Consider the following 19,965-nt stretch of genomic DNA (forward strand, 5'->3'; position numbering starts at 1 on the left):
ATTTAGTTAACAGTAAGCAGAGATGAGCGAATTTACATTAATAAAGTGAAGCTCTTCATTATGGTTGCAATCTGCATATCAGCTGGCTGCCTTCTAACTCAATGCCACTCTGTGCTTCACCTCCTCGGGTGCTTGGAAAAGCTGGATTCCATCCTGGAAGACTTTTCTCGGTTTTCCAGGACTGGATCCAGCTATTCCCAGCACTCGAGGAGGTGAAGCACTTAACTTTATTATTACTGTAAATTCACTCTTCTCTAATAGTAACCCATAGAGGTCAAAATTGTAAATAGCACTGTACCACAAGCAGTGCTGTTTACATAGCTCAAACTAACCTGTGTTAAAAGCGGCTCATTTGGCTTTATACACCTTCCCAACCACTTCTGGCTGCTACAGGCAGAGTGGAACAGCCCAGAGGTCCTCAGTTTACCCAGAGATGGGTCCCACACCTATCAGAGATTAATGGCATAGCCACAGTATATTGCCCTAATCTCTTGGTTGAAAAGCACAGCATTTCATGGACTACAAAGACAATTTAGGCAGAGTTTCATAATAGTTATTCCGGCATAAGAAGAACTCTGTGTTGGGACGTATGCATCTCTCTGATACGGGATACACTACTGGAGCCTCCGATAGAAATCTGAATGGTTACGTTATTCTTATGAGCGTTAAGTTCTTAATACAAAAATCTGTTTGAAAATCACATATAATAAAGGTCAATTTTACAGCTCACAAATTAAGACATTTCATATACGATGAAACAACCAGTTTTTATAATGTTTTGGCACCAGATATACATTATGCATGCAGCATTTTACAGAATCACAAATATAACATTTACATGAGAACATTGATTCTGAAAAGTAAGAAATTAAGGTTAAGTATGACCAGTTACTGATATGTAAATCCTGAGCAAATCACAGGACTGTCATTTATCAATTTTTGATTAGAAATGCATGACTGATTTTTCTGCATAGTTATCAACTTGGTAGTTCATCATTACACAGATCCTTTTATGTATGGAGAATAACGCTTTTGTATGCAACAGGCTCCATTACAAAGGAGCTTTGGATAGGCAGCAGAGTGTTTGCAGGGCATCAGACAGCTGCCCTTTATAAAACATGACCTCATATGCAGCAAAATGTATAAGATATTGTGGTTATCTATCCTGAGCCAAAAATAGGATAGTAGTAGCCTTTTGTGCAGGCCTGGTACACGGGAGCAGGAAATTAGGAGGGAGGGGAATCAAAAAGTTGAATCTTTGCCATGGTGTGTGAAACCTGACAAGTTGACAGTACATAAAATGTCAAAAAAAGTCAAAAGGTCACAGCAATGGCTATAAAGAAACTAAACTCAGTCTCAGACAGAACTGGCTTTGGAGCCTACCAAAGGAGGAAAGGGAGTGGTGTAGTGGCCAACCTTGAAAGGTCCCTCCCTAGGTTAGTAGCATTTGCAGTGTTACATCTTGCAATCTCTTACTATTTATTCTGCATGCTCTAGAAACAAACAAGTTAGGCGCAAGAAAGAGAAATAATAGACTAAAAATAATTACATAGCTATATACGGCGTGAACCTATACACTATTTATACTGCTAGGAGAAGGCTCCTGGGGGGGAAAGTTCAAGTGGATCTATTGTATTATCAATTTTTTTAAGGGTCTTTTACAATTAGCAATGAGCAACCAAATAAGCTGTAAAAGACCCAAAGATAAGCAAGAGCTTGTTCATTGACTGGAATTGTGTGACCCTAGAAAAGTAACAAACTTACCATCACTGCTCCCACAATACAGAACTGGGGTCTGCACATAAGATAATAAGCTGACTGGTGAGGGCCAAAGTGCTGAGATCTGCACCAATCCCAAGGACAGGGACATAATGTGCTGAGAATACTGAGGTACATTGCCACTGCTCCATTCATTTACCATGGGGCTCGATAGCTACATGGATAATAGAGCGTTGGCCACATACCACCCATTCCAGGCAGAACAATAATGTCCCGTTTATTGTTTTTTTGACTCCTGGAGACCCCTCCCCCCCCCCCCATCCTATGGATAAGGGCTGACTTCCTGAGATGGAAATGCCCCTTTAAATAGGCACGGTCACCTTTTGATATGCTAGATGTCGTAGGTGGCAGGGGAGAGATGTGATAAACTGCGCTTTTCTTCCTTCTTGTGATGAAGACTGGTCAAGGTCTCAACACATTTCACCCATCTCTACAACATGTCAAAATCCTTCCTTTGACAGCTACACTTTAAATATCTCACCCACTTTCCTGCCACTGTTATAGAAAACAGATTTTAGTGGTAACGTTACACTAAGGGCTATATAGTCCTACGTTCTGTGGAACAAAAAATCTACAGGCGGGAAAGTGATGAGTATCATGCACTAATATGATGCCAGGAGCAGAGAAAAATTGTTAATTCTTCGTAGCACTGTAATGAAACAACTGCTTGGTGAGAACAAATAGTCCGCAGAGCAGCTGTCTACCATTGGCCCTTCTTGGCAGCACGCAACAAGCTGAAGTTAGATCAGAAGTTTAAAGGGGGCTCTCACATGAAGCAGTGGCCACAGCTAGTGTGTGCAATTCTGACTTACAGGAGGGACCTGGACTTGCAGTTTTTAGGCTATATTCCTACAAAGTATTTTTGCTTGGCCTTTTGCAACCAAAACTAGTGAAGGATTGAAAACAGAGAGGCTATGTTCACACACTGTTGAAAGTGAGTGGACGGCTACTATTTAACGGCAAATAATGGACGTTGTTTCAAAGCAACAGCCATTATTTTAAAATCGCTAATATTTTCCATTAAATGACGGCCATCCACTCAATTTTAAGAGTGTGAGAACATAGCCTTCCTGTGTTTTCAATCCACTCCTGAATTTGGTTGCAAAATACTGAGAAAAATACAGTGTGGGAACATAGCGATTTACCAATAACTGCAGCCTGCACTAGAACTTGGCATCATTTAAAGCAGCAAATCCAGTTAGGAACTACAACTCGGAATCACTGGTGCTAGCCATTAGCCAAAAAACTACAATTAAGTCTTAGGCCCTAATACATCAAGCGATTATCGGGCGATAATCGATTGGTTAATAGATAATGTTGAAAGGCAACGATGTCGGCTGATTATTGTCTCTTAACATGTTGAAAGACAACAATGCCACTAGCGACAGTCTGTTGGCTGTAGCTTTGTGTAATAGGAGCTCCAGATTGGTCGGCGCTTGCTTTCTTCTCAGCATTTGCCTGTGTAATAGGACCTTTAGTCTAAGGGTGATCTTCTATAAAAATGTAATATTGCCCTCAGGCTAGGACTACAGTGTAGCTTTTTGTGGCATTATTCATTTATCAAAACTATAAAGCTTCAACCATATTCAAAGCGATACACAGATGTATGCAATCTTGCGAACTGCAGCTCTCAACCTTGTAGCCCTGCAAAAAGTCATAGGTTGAGCAAGGGTCTACATGTTAGGCACATGAAGATAAAAGAATAGAAGACGGCTGATAAGTTATCAGAACTATTAGAAAAAGCACAGCTACTTTCTTGCGAAAAACGCACAACCCCTGTCCTCAGGTTGTGTGTGGTATTCCAATTCAGCTGCATTTGCTTTAATAGGACTGAGCTGCAAACCCATACCCAAACTGAGGACAGGAGAAACGCTGTTTCTGGAAGAAAGCAGCAGTGTTTTTTGAGCCTGGATAACACCTTTAACTAAACATTTTCTGGTCCTGTTCAGATGTTCAGGGTTTTCATTTCAATTACTGACTACAAGAAAGGGCCAGAGAAGGGGAGTCTCAGTCTTTCCCTTATATGTGTCCTCCACTTATGATCTGTTTCTGGTTTGTAGTTAATAACTAATTACAAACCTGAAATTGTAAACAGTCTCAAAAGTTTCAATAAAATAAAAGCAAAAAGTACAAATAACCACAAACCATAAACATTGCACAGAATAAAACGATAAGTGATTACATATCCATAAAAACGTAAACACAATTCTCTGAGCCGATAAATTATTTTTAAGAAATATGTTACTATATGATACAAAAGTATACATCAAAAGTGGGTTGAAGTTTCGGTACATAAAATGTTACCACCTGCTTTGAAATAAGAATTGGAAGAACACTGAAATGTGGTCATTTTCAATAATACTTGACACCGGGACCTACAATTTTGTCTAGGTTCACACGCATAGGTTATTAATGGATACAATAAGGCCGATAGACAGTCACATACTGAACAAGCCCACAAAGGAAATTAAAAAACTGAATGGTTTTTTAAAAGATAATAAAACTTTAAAGACGCACTACATTAAGAGCATTAAACAATACCTGAAAACTGTAACACAGCTCTATTCTCTTTTTCACAGTCATGATATATAAATCAGAATTAATTCATTTTTCTCCCCTAGGAAAAAACTTTATGTACCAAAACATGTTGTTGAATACACATGTAACAATGTCTGGGGAAGGCTTACACCGCATACATACTGGTCATTTTGCCCCCCAACAAAAATGAATAGATGACATCAGTTATTTTATATGATGGCAAAAATATGTTTACATGTGGAAACACTGTATGTATAAAACGTATGAACATATTTGTAGACACAAGTGACTTTAAATATAGTGAAATATTAAACCTAATATATGCACAATTATTATTATTATGGGTACCTGTAAGTGGTGCTGCTCTTCTTATTTTGCTCCTGTATTGGTTTCCAGTGATTTAATAAGAAAATATGCAAATGAACACGTTCTTAGCCCCTTAATGCACCAGGACATATGTCTTCAGACTTATGCATATTCATATATACATTTGTTGTCTCTCTGGAGAGCACAGACATTACTACTGAGGGCAGTGCACTGAGGGGCTGACGCCACCCCCAGCGCACCAAACAGGTTCATTTGCATATTTTCTTTTTATTAAATCACTTGAAAAACTGCACCAAAATAAGGAGCCCAGCAGCGGAACCACCACTGATACATCTACAGGTAAGTATCAGCTGGTTTTTATGTATAAACCTGCTTATAGTTTTCCTTCAAAAAGGTTGTCCAGGGAAAAATAACTTGTCCCCTATCCACAGGATAAAACAGGAGTAGGAGCGCTCCCTAGCACAATAACCTCACACAAATTGAAAGGTTGGGGGTCTCCAGAATCCTAAAAGGAGGCCTCCTTACCCTCCAGGGTTATACAAAGGCAGACAACGCTGGTATGAGCACTATGACACAGAGAGGGTCTGGGGCTTCAAGGCCGCAGCTCACCACCGCTCCTGATCAGGTCCAATGTACATAAGATTCAAATTTAAGCCGAACAGCGCTCCCAAAATAAAATGCAAAATGTGAATCTCATACCCGCAGGATAGCGGACAAGTAAGAGATCGCGCTTCTGGCACCTATCTTCTCTCCTGTGGATAGGCAGCAAGTTAACCAAGTTAACTCATAACATCCCTTTAAGACGACTAGGGCTATGATCACATGACATTATGTGAAAACATTTGACGTTTGCACCAGTCTTTTGGCCTGCATGAACATTCCTATACAAAGCTAGGGGGGGTTGAGGACTCTTGGGGGGTTGAAACTGTGCTTTCCTGCACAGTGGGCCAAAGCAAAAAACAAACAAAAAACGTGACTGTACAGTAGCACATGTCAGAGCCCATCAACTCCTGCAGAATACATGTAAAAGATGGCTCAGATATATTGTGAACAAAGCCTAATGCATCGTAAACTATTTCCTTAACACCCTCATAACAGCAGGTACAACGGCAATCACTGTTAAAGTCCATTGACACGTACCCCAGCAGATTTTAAGCTGGAACTTTCTTGCAGTGAAAAGCTACATAAAAGGAAACAGAAGATATGTGACATAGCCCACAAACCGCCAGTACCAAGCTGTAGGCGGGGGAGGTGGGCTGCAGGGTTAACGCACGGATGCTTTAGGCTACGCCAAATTAACTCCCCATCCTGCCACAGCAATAAAAGTAGTTTTTCTTGAAAATACCGGACACCAGGAGAAAGGCCGGCCCCTGAACCAAACGCGGCGTGAGGACATTTACAAGATGGTACAGGCGGTTTGGGGGGTGGCTACATGCCGGCAACAGAGTCGCTTAACACTGAGCAATGCAGCTTTTAGACTTAGGGAGTGTGGTCAAGAAATTCTCTCATGTTACCATTACAGCAGGAAAATAAGAGCCTAAATTTTATTACTCAAAACCAGGAAAAACAATATTCTGTGTTTTTACAAATCTTTTAATACTATCTTCGATTACATTGGAAATGGTAGTGACAATGAAAAACACACAGAACTGAATACCATAGTAATATAGCAAACTTTACAGACAGTAAGTACACTAGAAGCTCAAGAATATCCACAAACACTGAGCAGGATGAGGATGGTAATTCTAAGTAAGGAATGACTTGTAGAAAGTGGATTGAATTTGGAAACATTACTTACGGTGTCCATGTAGGATGGCTTGAACCCTTCCTGACGTCTTAGATCATCTTGCTCTCTCTGACGAATCATCTCTTCTTCCCGTCTTCTCTGCTCTTCTTCATGTCTGGAATAAATTGAGAGACCATGAAACAGCAGTGAGTTACCAAATCCAAAACACTTATTATAACTGCTCTAGTGGCCAATATTTAATGTTGAAATATTTCAGTTTTTACATATGCATGTAATGGTGTATTCCAGAACACAGAGGTAAAGAAATAATATTTATATTAACTCCTGAAGTGCTGAGGGCTGTAAGGTCTCCAGACTCTCCCCTTCTACACCAGACTCTGCTTAGGCCTCAGAAGCCAAGGGAATACAGTGGGAGAGCAATGGAAGACGGGAACTATAGTTTACCTGGCCTGGGAAGAAGGCACACAGGTAGTAAGTATATGACATACAAGCCAATTATAAATACAGCATATTAGTTATACTTTGTGTAATTAATCTACAACCTTCTTCAAAGTTTCTTGTCCCCTTTTAAAGCAAACCTGTCCCTGTTTCCATGCTGCCTGAACCAGGAGCAGTGTGACACAGTGACTCTTTTCTAAAAAGGGTCACTAAAAACAGCTGTGCTATTTCAAGGAAAGCAAGTAAACCTGTCAGTGTTTCATGCTGCCCATGGTTTGCACAGTATCTGTTGACAGATGCCTTCAAGAAGCTTTAAAGAGGACCTGTCACCCTCCGTGCCAGGGTGACAGGCTCCTGACCCCCAGTTAGATCCCCTTATACGTACCTCATCCCGCCGTCGGAGCCGGTCCCGGGACAAGGATAAACCGGTCAGAAGCCGGCGCGCGCCGCGGCTTCTGATCGGGATATCTCCATCCCGGGACCGGCTCCGGCAGCGGGACTCGGCGGGATGAGGTACGTATAAGGGGATCTAACTGGGGGTCGGGAGCCTGTCACAGGTGACAGGTCTCCTTTAAGATGCCTATATAACGCAAAGTTTATCAAAAACTTGGCTATAAAACGGTCTGCAAAACATACCTCATATGAAACTGCTTTCTCTTTTGAAGCTCCTGATTCCTCAGCTCCTCTAGCCTTCGCAGCTCTTCCTGGCGTCGCATTAGATCTGCATGAATAGAAAGCAAAATATTTCACTTACAATAAAGTAAAAACTAGCACCCAAAAAAAAAAAAAAAAAAAAAAGCATAACATCTGTGAAACTGGGCGCATGGTCCGTTTTTACTGAATAAAACACGCTCCCATCTAACCTGCTAATATCTCCCTACAGCACACAGGGTACTGAGGATGAAATTAACTTTACCTTCATCCTCAGCGCCATTTCTGTGAAGTTTCAAGTTAAATCACTATGCTAATAAGGTGGTTTGATGCACTGGGGGCGGGTGTATGTACTTGAAAATTATATCAATAATTACAAACAGTTTTTCTGCAAAAACAGGCCCACACCCAGCTTTATCAAAGGAAAAGCTGGGTCTCTGACTATAAGTGTTTGTATTGTGCCCAACTAATAAAACATAGAATTAAAGTTATATATTTGGTATTTTAATTGTACTAGGCAAGTATGCACTGCTGTGTGACCTGGAAACTAAGCGAGTGGATATATGTACATCCATGATGTAATTTTCCAAAGCTGCAAGAACGATACAAGGATCGTTCGTGCAGCCCAGCTGCTCGCTTTCTCGTGCCATGTAAAAGCACTGCTAGCAATCGGCTACTGTAAAAGGACCCTAAGCAGCCCAACACCTCTGCTGCTAAACAATAAGGTTGCACGGTTGTAGTGTAAACCAGTAAGTTCTCCTATCAAATTCTTTAAAATAAAACTAATTACTGAAGGCTAAATAAAATTTCTGAAATATTCTTCCAAATTTCCTAATGGTGCAATTTAATATCAAGGCATTTAAATGACAGTTCAAGAGAACAAACAAATACATACACAAGGTATAGATGCAGATCCCATATCTGGTACCCCCGCACCCATCTTCAGATAGAAGGTTCCCTGGCCTAGATGGATATACCTCTTTAAGCGGAGACTCGTAACTCAAAGGGGTTTATCAGCAGTAAATTGCAGATATGGGCCATATTGTTAAGCTATGCAAATGCGAATTGAAGAAACCCAGATAAGAATAAAATACATCCGCCCGCAACAAAAAAGGATCAATAATAAATCAGGCTGGTAGGAATACTTTACTACATGAATGTTTATACCCTCATGGGTCATAAGCAGAAATAATTGATTAGACTCAAAACTAAATACTGCACCCAATGGACAAACATACAATTTAGCAACCTTTAAAGAGACCAACTACTGTCTGGCTTATACACACAGTCATGTTAAACTTCCAAAGAAATAAACTGGATATGTAGATTGTCATTTTGGATTCAATGGATTTAGATTTGATTTTCAATAAGTGTGCAAGAAAATAGCAAAAAAAATATAAAAGCTGTAAATCCTGACCTAATGTTTGTTCTTGTAAAATACTGCAATTTGCATAGTGCAGGAAACAAAAAAGTGTAACCTATGTACAATTCAAGAACTGAGCAGGGTCTTACCTTGCCGCATAAGCATCAGTTGATGTTCATGGCGAGCTGCTTCCATCTCTGCTTCTAACTTCTCCTTAGCTTCCCTTATATTTCTGTCAACCTGCTCTCTTTGCTGTTTCTCCATTTCATAGAGAGCTTTCCATCTTGAAGAGTATTCAAATTCAAATGTTCCTGGCTGAGCAAACCTTGGAGGCTCCTCGCGCTCCCTGATGACAAATATTTTATTTTATTTTTTTAAATGACCAAAGGAATTCTAAAAAATGACAACTGCACAGGGAGCTTGGTTCACACTTCATTAAGTGCTCACTTCAAAGCCTCCATCTAAGAGTCTGTTTAGACCAGGGGTAGAGAGAACCTTGGCTTTCCAGCTGTTTCAAAACTACAACTCCCATCATGCCTGGACAGCCAAAGCTAAAGCAGGCACGATGGGAGTTGTAGTTTTGCAACAGCTGGACAGCCAAAGTTCCCTATCCCTGGTTTAGACACCCACGGATGCAGACGGATTCCTTAGAGCAGACGTGTCAAACTCAGGTCCTCCAGCTGTTTTAAAACTACAATTCCCATCATGCCTGGACAGCCAAAGCTAAAGCTTCCGCTGTCCAGGCATGATGGGATTTGTAGTTTTAAAACAGCTGGAGGACCTGAGTTTGACATCCCTGTCCCATCGACTTAAATGGGTTCCATCAGGTGTCCATTTATTCTGGAGGATCTGAATGGACAAATACTTACTGCTGAGATTTATTTTTTTTAATCCACTCACATCTTGACCAATACACACACAGCAGAGATCCAATGTAAGTGCAAATCTAGCCTAATGTAAACAATGGAAATACAGTCTAGCTCAGGAACACAACTTTTTCCACAGGGTCTGTCACAATGCTAGTTCAAAAACTATTTCTAAACTGAATCAGCACATCAACTTACTTGAGATACTGCTGAGTCTTCTGCATAAATTTTTCTGGCAAACCATCTTCATCATCAAATTGCTCCATTGGTTCTACAATAACTGGCCGAGGTGTCCTAAAAATATTGAATATTTCATATATAACGTTGTGATTTAAAACATGAGAATCATTGGGATCTACTATTCTGTGAGGTATAAACTGGTCTTTAAAACTGCACACAGTGGGAGAAATTTATCAAACATGGTGTAAAGTGAAACTGGCTCAGTTGCCCCTAGCAACCAATCAGATTCCACCTTTCATTCCTCACAGACTCTTTGGAAAATGAAAGGTGGAATATGATTGGCTGCTAGGGGCAACTTTACACCAGGTTTGATAAATCTCCCCCAGTATCCCTGCTAATCCTATGTCAATATGTAATTTGCAAAGAAGCTCCTTGCACTTATTTTACATTTACTACATGTGAACTGAGACATTTTTCAATTTAATGGGAGAAACGTGGCTGTTTTACGAGACAATGGGGGTTAATAAAAAAAAATATATTTTTTTTTAGACTTTCCCCTTAATCTGTCCACACATGTACAGCTTTATAGTTCACAGCAATTATAAGTAGTTGTACAAAATAACAAGATAGAGAGATAGATATATATATCTAATTTTTTTTTTTTTTTTTTTTAAATTAAGAAACAGATCTGTCACATCAGTACAGGCAGTTGGCTTGTACTTCACATACATCAAGGGGGTTTATGCATCATAATTATCCGTTATGCATAGAAACAGTAGGGTCACAGCTCAGAGAGGAAACCCAGAAGAAATTAGATGCATAGGTAAGAAGAAGAAAAAAATAGCCGCAGGAAGACAGCCCTGGCGGTGGCTTATTTTTCAGAGAACAAAGGGGTTGGGCAGTGATTTTCCTTCATAACGAATTTGGCTGACATAAGGGACCTTAAGTGCCTGATAAAAATCACAAGGTGAGAAGTGCTTAAGTCATAAATGTCATCAACGGGATAACACTTTCAAAATACATTTCCATTCAATGCAGACTCAAACAAACAAGTACAGAAGTTAGTTAAAAGCCACTTACGTTGTCAGTATAAATGCTCCCTCGGTGCATCTCTCAAGAGCTTTCCGTGCTGGGGGTTTTGCTGCAAACTCTACAAAACCCTTGCCTGTCGCTCTGCCACGATCATCCACTATGACAACTGCTCTTTCAACTGGCCCAAACATGGAGAAAGCTTCTTCAAGAAGCTCATTTGATACCACAGGAGACAGATTTTTGACAGTCAATGCAGCTCCATGGGTAGCGAAACGGATGCGGAGTGGCCTGTTTTTGAGTACCATGCCATCAAGTTCTGCTTTTGCTATTTCAGCAAGTGTTCTGGACTCCTAAGGACAAAAAAAATAGATGTATAAGAATATAATTTCCTTTTTAAGTTACGTATAACTTGATAACTTCTGTAAAAACACTTTTGCCAAGCAGCTAAAGACACGTTACATGACTTATGTTACGCGCACAAGAAATCAATCCTTTGAAGTCTGTGTAGACGAAGCTTCCGGAGACTGTTTGGAATTTGACAGTAAAAGCCGAGGGGGATATGGCAATTGGCCAGGTGTCACTTCCAAGGCGGCTATGGAACATATCTGACAGATATAAATGTGGCTGGGTATGCAAATAGAAAAACTGTCAACGCCCCCCCCCCCCCCTCAAATAGCAACAACCACCTTTACCAAATGTTTCCTGTTGCTGCAAGTCACACAATGTTAGAGCGGGTTCACACTACGGAATTCTCGCGGACAATGTCAGTGGAATTCCATCAGCTGTCCGTCCGCACATCTGGGCGCCTTTCTGCCGGCCCCATAGACACCATTCTATGGGTCGGCGTATTCCGCTATACGCTGAAAGAAGTGTCATGTCACTTCTTTCAGCGGATCGCAGAATACGTCGGCCCATAGAATGGTGTCTATGGAGCCAGCGGAAAAGCGCGTGCCCGTGCGGGCGGACAGCTGACGGAATTCTGCGGACATTTTCCATGAGAATTCCTCAGTCTGAACCCACCCTTAAAGAGGAATTCTGGACCATTCCTCCCTGCAAATGTTTATTTCAGCTTATCAATATTTCTGGGATGCATTGTGTGTCCAGATCAAGCGCACTCCGTGACCCAAGCATGGAATACAGGTCTTTTTAAAACAACCATGGGCAAGTGCCGCATCTGTAACCTGTATACACTTTCATGTCTAATAATGTGTGACACCCACGGGATCCCTATACTGCGTATAACTGTTCTATAGGTTACTTTCACATTTGCATCAAAAGCCTCTGACATGTGATGGGAAAAATAGTGCTGCATGCAACGCTAATTCTTTTAAAATGAAACTTTGTCACACACCCACTGAATGTCAAGGGGGTTTGCTGGATGAAGCTGGTTTCTGTTGTATGATATATGCAGACCTGCACTGTGATGCAATGCAAATTTACCTGTCCTTGTACCCTGTAGGACTGCTCCCGGGTCCCATTGACAGCTGGCCTCCTGCAGTTCTTCTATCTGCCAGGTCATGTACCTGGCTGAGTGTTTGACACTGCCCCATCACTTACTGGCTGACCAGGCAATCACTCAGCCGGGCCATGACATTGCAGCTGGAAGAGCCGGGTACGTAATGTACCCGGTTTCCAGTTAAAGATGACAGCCAGCAGCCATATACGGGACTGGCGCAACAGAGGCAAGGAAAGGCGAGTTTATTATATTCTCACACCCCCCAGTCTGCACTTCCTCATTAAAGTTGTATGGGCTGATGATTAGAAATGACCAAACTTACAGTGAATTTGGGTTCATGTCTGGAGAAGATGGATGCAGCTCTAGGGCTGCCTGGAAAACATGGCTACAGCCACAGTTCAGGGCTCACTGTAGGTTTACTTATCTCTACTGCTGATAATCCACGACAGAATTTACCTGCAGAATCCACAGCACAGGGAAATCTGATGCAGCAAATTCATGCAGAATAGCCAATTTGTTGTAAATATTTATGCACAAATATATTTTAACCCCTTAAGGAGCGGGCCTGAAATGGCCTTAGGAAACCGGAGCAAATTTTATGAATATGACCTGTGTCACTTTATTCATTAATAACTTCGGGATGCTTTTACCTATCCGGCTGATTCTGAGATTGTTTTCTCGTGACATATTGTACTTCACATTTCTTGTAAATAGTCAATACTTATAACTAATCTTTATGAAAAAAAACAAAATAACGTGAAAAATTGTAAAAAAAAATGCATTTTTCCAACTTTAAAACTTTTCTGCTTATACAGAAAATGGTTATGCCACAAATTATATATTAAATAGCATTAGCAACATTTCTACTTTATGTTGGCGGCATTTATTAAACTATATTTCATTTTTTTTAGACAATAGGAAGCGTAAAACATTAGCAGCAAACTTCCAAATTTTCAGTAAAATTGCAAAATCAGATATTTTTAGGGACCTGTTCAGGTTTAAAGTGTATTTGAGGGGCCTGTATGTTAGAAAGCCCCACAAAGCACCCCATTTCAGAAACTGTACCCCCAAAACTTTGCAAAAGCACATCCAGAAAGTTTTTTAACCCTTTAGGGGAGTCACAGAAATAAAAGCTAAGTGTGTAAGAAATTTGAAAAATTTTATTTTCTGTGTAATTTTATTGTAATCCAATATTTTTCATAATTATAAACTTATTACCAGAGAAATGCACCCCAATATTTATTGCCCCGTTTCTGCAGTTTATAAAAATACCCCATATGTGGCCCTATTGCGCTATTTGACGCAACCACAAGCCTCAGATATAAAGGAGCGCCTAGTGAATTTCAATGGCTCCGTTATACTTGGTCATTTTTGACTGTACCACTTCAGGTTGGCAGAGGCTCTGGGGTGCCAAAACCTAAAAAAACACCCCTAAAGGGACACCATTCAGAAAACTACACCCCTCAAGGAATGTAACAAGGGGTGCGGTGGGCATTTGGACCCCACAGGTGCTTCACAGATTTTCCCAACAATATGGCGTGAAAAAAGACAAAAGTATTTTTTACACTAAAACGTTGTTCTAGACTTCAATTTTTCATTTTCACAAAGGGATAAAAGGAAAAAAAAAACACAAAACATGTAGCGCAGTTTCTCCCGAGTAAAGAAATACCCCACATGTGGACATAAAGTGCCAAGCGGGCGCAGGACGAGCCTCCAAAGGGAAGGAGCGCCAATTGGCTTTTGCAAGCTGGATTTCACTGGAATGGATTTCAAGGGCCAGTCACCCTTCGGAGGCTTGCCCTGCACCCACATGGGGCTTTGCGTCCACATGTGGGGTATTTACGGACTCGGAGGAAATTGCACTACACATTGTGTGTTTTTTTCTCTTTTAACCCCTTGTGAAAATGAAAAATTTAAGGCTAGACCAACATTATAGTGTAAAAAATGTAATATTTCCTTTTCACGCCACATTGTTCCACATTTGTGCCTGTCACCAGTGGGGTCCATATGCTCACTACACCCCTTGTTACAATCCCTGAGGGGTGTAGTTTCCATAATGGGGTCACTTGTGGGGGGTTTCAACTGTCTTGGCAACACAGGGGCCTTTTGAATGCAACATGGCCTCTCGAAATCCATTCCATCCAAATCCAGCCTTCAAAAACCAAATGGCGCTCCTTCCCTTCGGAGGCTTACCCTGCACCCGCATGGCGCTTTATGTCCACATGTGGGGAAATTGCTCTACACATTTTGTGGTTTTTTTTTTAGCCCCTTGTGAAAATGAAAAAAATCAAGACAAGATCATGATTTAGAGTAAAAATTTAAAACAAATTACACTAAATGTTGGTCTAGCCTTGATTTTTTTTCCATTTCCACAAGGGGTTAAAAAAGAAAATAAATGCAAAGCGTGTAGGGTAATTTCCCCTGAGTACGAAAATAATGTGCCATATGGGCCCAAAGGGACAGAGCACCATTTAGAGGCTGGGATAGAGGCCATGTCGCAATTACAAAGCTCCTGTTCTGCCAAGAAAGTAGAAACCTCCCACAAGTGACCCCATTCTGGAAATTACACCCCATAAGGAATCTAACAAGGGGTGCAGTGAGCATATGGACCCCACTGGTAACAGGCACATATATAGAACATTCTATATATGTAGAACATGTGCCGTGAAAATAAAAAATACAATTTTTTTCATTTTCACGTCCAAAATGTGGCCGTCACCTGGGGGCCATATCCCGGCTGCCCCCCTTGTTAGATTCCTTATGGGGTGTAGTTTCCACAATGGGGTCACTTGTGGGGGGTTTCTACTGTCCTGGCCGCACAGAGGCTTTGTAATTGCATCATGGCATCCTCTAATGGGAATGGCCGCCATACCTATTTAGCTGGGGAAAAGGGACAATTCTAATTTATTTGGGGGTATTGGGCCAATTATTAGTTTATAAGGTTGAAAAGGACAGGTGTCCATCAAATTCAACCTGTGTTGATCCAGAGGAAGGCAAAAAATCCTCGTAAGGCAAACGACAGTAGCCTCATCATTGGGAAAAAATTCCTTCCTGACTCAATAATGGCGATCAGAATAATCCCCGGATCAACGTGACCCCTGAAATAGGAATAAGGGACAGAATTTAGAAAATGTAGAACTCCGATGATGTGTGGTATGCCTTGAAGAGATCCAGTATGCAGAGGCCGGGGTGATCAGGACAGGTGTCACACTGGAAAATGGTGTCCTTCCTGATCCCCCTGTTACGCCACACTCTGCACTTCTTCTGGGGTCTCCTGTTTTCCAGTGTGGGGGACGTCACCTGGAAAACGTTGTCCTGGTGCGATACGGGGTCCTTCATATCCAGAAGCGCTGGGTCCGCTCCATGGCTGCTAAATATTAGGGCTCTATTACGGCTTCTGATATTTTCGGATCGTGCCGCAAGCTACTGTAGCTCGGGCAGCGAGGGACCGGAAGAGGGGGGTGCTGGTATAAAAGTTATCCGTACGGGTGGTGACCTTTATCCAGCAGTGGGAAGATCAGTTCCCAAATGATCTCCCCACTAACTCCGAGGATGGGGGGGGGGGGGGGGAGGCATCTGGGGACATCTGGGGGCTGGATTCGGGTGTCCCTTCCTACATACACTCTAAGGGTACGTGCACACTGCGGAATGGCGAAGGATAACCCTTTGTGCATTCCGCAGCTGGCACCCCAGCTGGCGGACTGATGCGGGCGGGCGTCTCCGTCCGTGTCATAGACTCCATTCTATGCACAGGCTGATTTCGCTCTCCGTCCAATGTGTTCATTCTTTGGACGGACGACGGAATCCGCCCGTGCATAGAACGGAGTCTATGACACGGGTGGAGACACGCGACTGCATGAGTCCGCCGGCGGGTGCCAGCTGCGGAATGCACAAAGGGTTATCCTTCTCCATTCCGCAGTGTGCACGTACCCTAAATCTGTAAGTGTAACCTGAGGTACACACAGAGTTTGGAGAATTTCACGCCATACCGTCATCTCTTATTGGGACGGTACTGGCTGAAAAGACGTGTCTGGGGGGGCAGCATACGCTGCGCTACCCCCCAGACACGTCACTGGATGATGAGGATGAATGGAGGAAAGAAGGATCCCCCCAATCATCCTCACAGGCTGTTTCGGTGTCGGAGGCAATAATAGAGTATGCGTCCGCCACCGAAAACACCCTGGGGGCCATCGTTATACGGGGATTGGTATATGGGGTATGTAAATGTGTAGTGGTGTAGAGTAAAACTTTATTCCGTGTAGTGTAATGGTGTTTTTACATGTTTTTTAACATTAAATATAAAAAAAAAATTACGCCAAGAAAGGAGTTGCCGGCACTTATCAGCAGACCAAGGCTGTAGGATATAGGAAAAAAACACCCTACGCCAAAAAGGAGGAGTCGATGATCAGCGGCACACTTACGAGCGATGCTGAATAGCGGCGATAGGGTGCGGAAAATAAAAAACAAAAAAACTTTCTTCAACCCTATAGCTACTGATATGTGTATTATATACACTTATCAGCCGCTAGGGGGCAGTAGAACGCAAATTCCGGAAAAAGCCGAAGTTTGACGACGCCAGAGCCGATGATTGCCGATGGGGACCGCCGGAAAAAGATGAAGACGCCGACGAAGACGAGGACGCGATCAGAACCCGGAAGACGCGATCGGGACGCTGCATCAGGTGAGTATGAGTCAATACCTGCTCTGGACACCTCAGCTACCTAGCTGAGGTGTCCAAAGCAGGTATTTAACCCTTTCATGGGGTACTTATATGGCCGTGATCAGCCGGCCGGTCACAGCGATCGGGACGTGGCACCGTGGCCACCATTACTTTTAACAGTAATGGCGGTCGGTGCCGTTCTCGGACAGCACCAACCGCCATTGCTTTCCGGGCCATCGGGTCACCGATGACCCAGAAAGCTGCAGATCGCCGTCATTGGCTGATCTGAATTGATCAGCCAATAGCGGCGATCGTCAGCACGGGAGGGGTTAATCACCCCCCCGTGCCGACAAGCAGGGATTGCCTGCTATACATTATAGCAGGCCATCTTCCCCGATCGCTGCGTGTGTACACGCAGTGATCGGGGAAACTGCGGGCATAAATGTACGCCCGTTTGCGTTAAGGCACGGGTTTCGGGGGCGTACACTTACGCCCGCGGTCGTTAAGGGGTTAAAAAATATATAAAGCTTAAATCCAGTAAGTATTTTGCTACAGCAAAATCCACATGAAATGCAAACTCAAGCCAAGTTCCCAGGATGTTGCTGATTTTTCGTAGCTGTTTAATGTGCACCAAACTGTTTTTAGGGTACAAACACATTGGGCTTATCCGCAGCAAATTCACAGCGAGTGCAGCTGCGGATCCCTGCCCTGTACAATCTACGGGCAGAAAATCAGCAGTCCACCCTGTTTCACCCCCCCCCCCCGCCCCCCACATACATCACCCTCTCCCCACTCCAGCTTGCTTCTGGGCTCCACGTCCCGCTCGGCCAATCAGTGCGCTGCCCCGCCGATAAGCTCAGTGTGTTTGTACCCTAAGTGCAGTTTTTGTGTGGATTCCGCAGGGCCAGATATTGAGTGAATAATGGTAGGCCTTATTAACATGTTCCATGAAATTGTCTATGATCGTGGATCCCCGATCACAGACAATTTTAGATCTGCGCGGAAAAAATTTTTTTGACATAGCGGCACGGATCCCCCACTAGAAGTCTACAGGATTCGTGTAAGAGGGATCCCAGCGCATCCCCACGACTAGCATAATCAGCGATGTGCCACAATTCGCTTTACTACATCTGAGGGGGGATTAGGGTGACAAATCCAGCTCTATTACATCTGATATTCAGTTCTGCTATGCCTGAAGAGGGAACACGTGGGGTGATGTGATGCACATAGAAACATAGAAGATTGTCAGCAGAAAAAGACCACTTGTTCAATCTAGTCTGCCCTATTAGTATTTAACCTTCTTATTATCTTCGGATCGATGTATGTTTACACCAGGCAGATTTATTCAGTGTTTGTAGATTTACCAACCACATCTGCTGAAAGTTTGTTCCAAGCATCTACTACTCAGTGACAAAAAGGGTGTAAATGTGTAAATGGACCCTTTGCAAGAGTAATGTCGTTTTAAAGTGACTGTACCACCAGGCCCAGGCTGAAGCACTGGAGGTGGTCCGACCCACCCTTAGTGGGAGGAAACCCTAGCCCCTCTATGATAGGGTTCAATTGATTCTAATGGAGTCACGTCATGGAGGGGCTGGGGTTTCTTCCCACTGGGGGTGGGTCGGCCGCCTCCAGTGCTTCAGCCTGGGCCTGGTGGTACAGTCACTTTAAGGGTATGCTCATAAATGTGGATCCTTGTCAGATTTGCAGCAAAAAAAAAAAAAAAGGGGGTTGCTCATGGCATCGCCCCAGCATGGTCGTATCCATTGATATCCGACAGCTTTGAGACAGGATGCTTTTAAAATGACTGTACTACTAGGCCCAGGCTAAAGCACTTGAGGCGAGCCGACCCACCCCAGTGGGAAGAAACCCCAGCCCCTCCATGACGTGACTCCATTAGAATCAATGGAACCCTATCATAGAGAGGCTGGGGTTTCCTCCCACTAAGGGTGGGTTGGCCCGCCTCCAGTGTTTCTGCCTGGGCCTGGTGGTACAGCCACTTTAAAGGGGTTATCCAGCACTACAAAAATATGGCCACTTTCTTCCAGAGACAGCCCCACTCTTGTCTCCAGCTTGGACGAGGTTTTGCTGCTTAGTTCGTTTTAAGTGAATGGAGCTTAATTGCAAACCGCACCTGAACTGGAGACAAGAGTCAGGTTGTCTCTGAAAGAAAGTGGCCATGTTTTTGTAGCGCTGGATAATCCTTTTAAAAATCACTGGACATGTGAGGAGGCCTAAATCAGTTAAGCATCATAGTGCACTGGTATAATAAATAATGATGCAGACTCCAGTTACAGACAGGTGTTCAAGGAGAAGTCCGGTGAAAATTTTAATTTAAGTATTGTATTGCCCCCCAAAAGTTATACAAATCACCAATATACACTTATGGGAAATGCACATACTACTGCATCAAGGCTTCACTTCCTGGATAACATGGTGATGTCACGACCCAACTCCCAGAGCTGTGCGGGCTGTGGCTGCTGGAGAGGATGATGGCAGAGGGATGCTCAGTGTCCCTCCAGTGCTCTGTGTCCCTCAGTGTCCCCCTGCCATCATCCTCTCCAGCAGCCACAGCCCGCACAGCTCTGGGAGTCCATAATGTGTGGCCAGCACAGTATACACAGGCTGCACATGGATGTGTTTTAAAGTGACTGTACCACCAGGCCCAGGCTGAAGCACCCTTAGTGGGAGGAAACCCTAGCCCCTCTCTGATAGGGTTCAATTGATTCTAATGGAGTCATGTCATGGAGGGGCTGGAGTTTCTTCCCACTAAGGGTGGGTCGGCTCGCCTCAAGTGCTTCAGCCTGGGCCTGGTGGTACAGTCACATTTTGGCCGACCATATTTGGCTGAAAAGGAAACACAACCCTCCTGATTTAAAGAGGATGTACCACCAGGTACATCCAAAAAAACGGACCGCGGCACCAGCTTCT

The 19,965-nt window shown here is 43.1% G+C and overlaps 1 protein-coding gene across 8 annotated transcripts in view; it reads right to left on the minus strand.

The window, feature by feature from the left end:
* The window catches only part of PSPC1 (paraspeckle component 1), a 124,362-nt gene that overhangs the window by 46,008 nt on the left and 58,389 nt on the right, over positions 1 to 19,965 (minus strand). For all 8 annotated transcript variants that reach the window (XM_069969806.1, XM_069969813.1, XM_069969812.1 and 5 more), the window contains 5 exons: positions 10,970 to 11,271; positions 9,908 to 10,003; positions 8,993 to 9,189; positions 7,466 to 7,550; positions 6,443 to 6,545 (listed from right to left, as the gene is read on the minus strand). In XM_069969806.1, the coding sequence (XP_069825907.1) occupies positions 6,443 to 6,545; positions 7,466 to 7,550; positions 8,993 to 9,189; positions 9,908 to 10,003; positions 10,970 to 11,271 (783 nt within the window). The remainder of the gene's footprint in view (positions 1 to 6,442; positions 6,546 to 7,465; positions 7,551 to 8,992; positions 9,190 to 9,907; positions 10,004 to 10,969; positions 11,272 to 19,965) is intronic.

This window comes from Dendropsophus ebraccatus, chromosome 5 (genome assembly GCF_027789765.1).
Source record: "Dendropsophus ebraccatus isolate aDenEbr1 chromosome 5, aDenEbr1.pat, whole genome shotgun sequence".
NCBI classification, from domain to species: domain Eukaryota; kingdom Metazoa; phylum Chordata; class Amphibia; order Anura; family Hylidae; genus Dendropsophus; species Dendropsophus ebraccatus.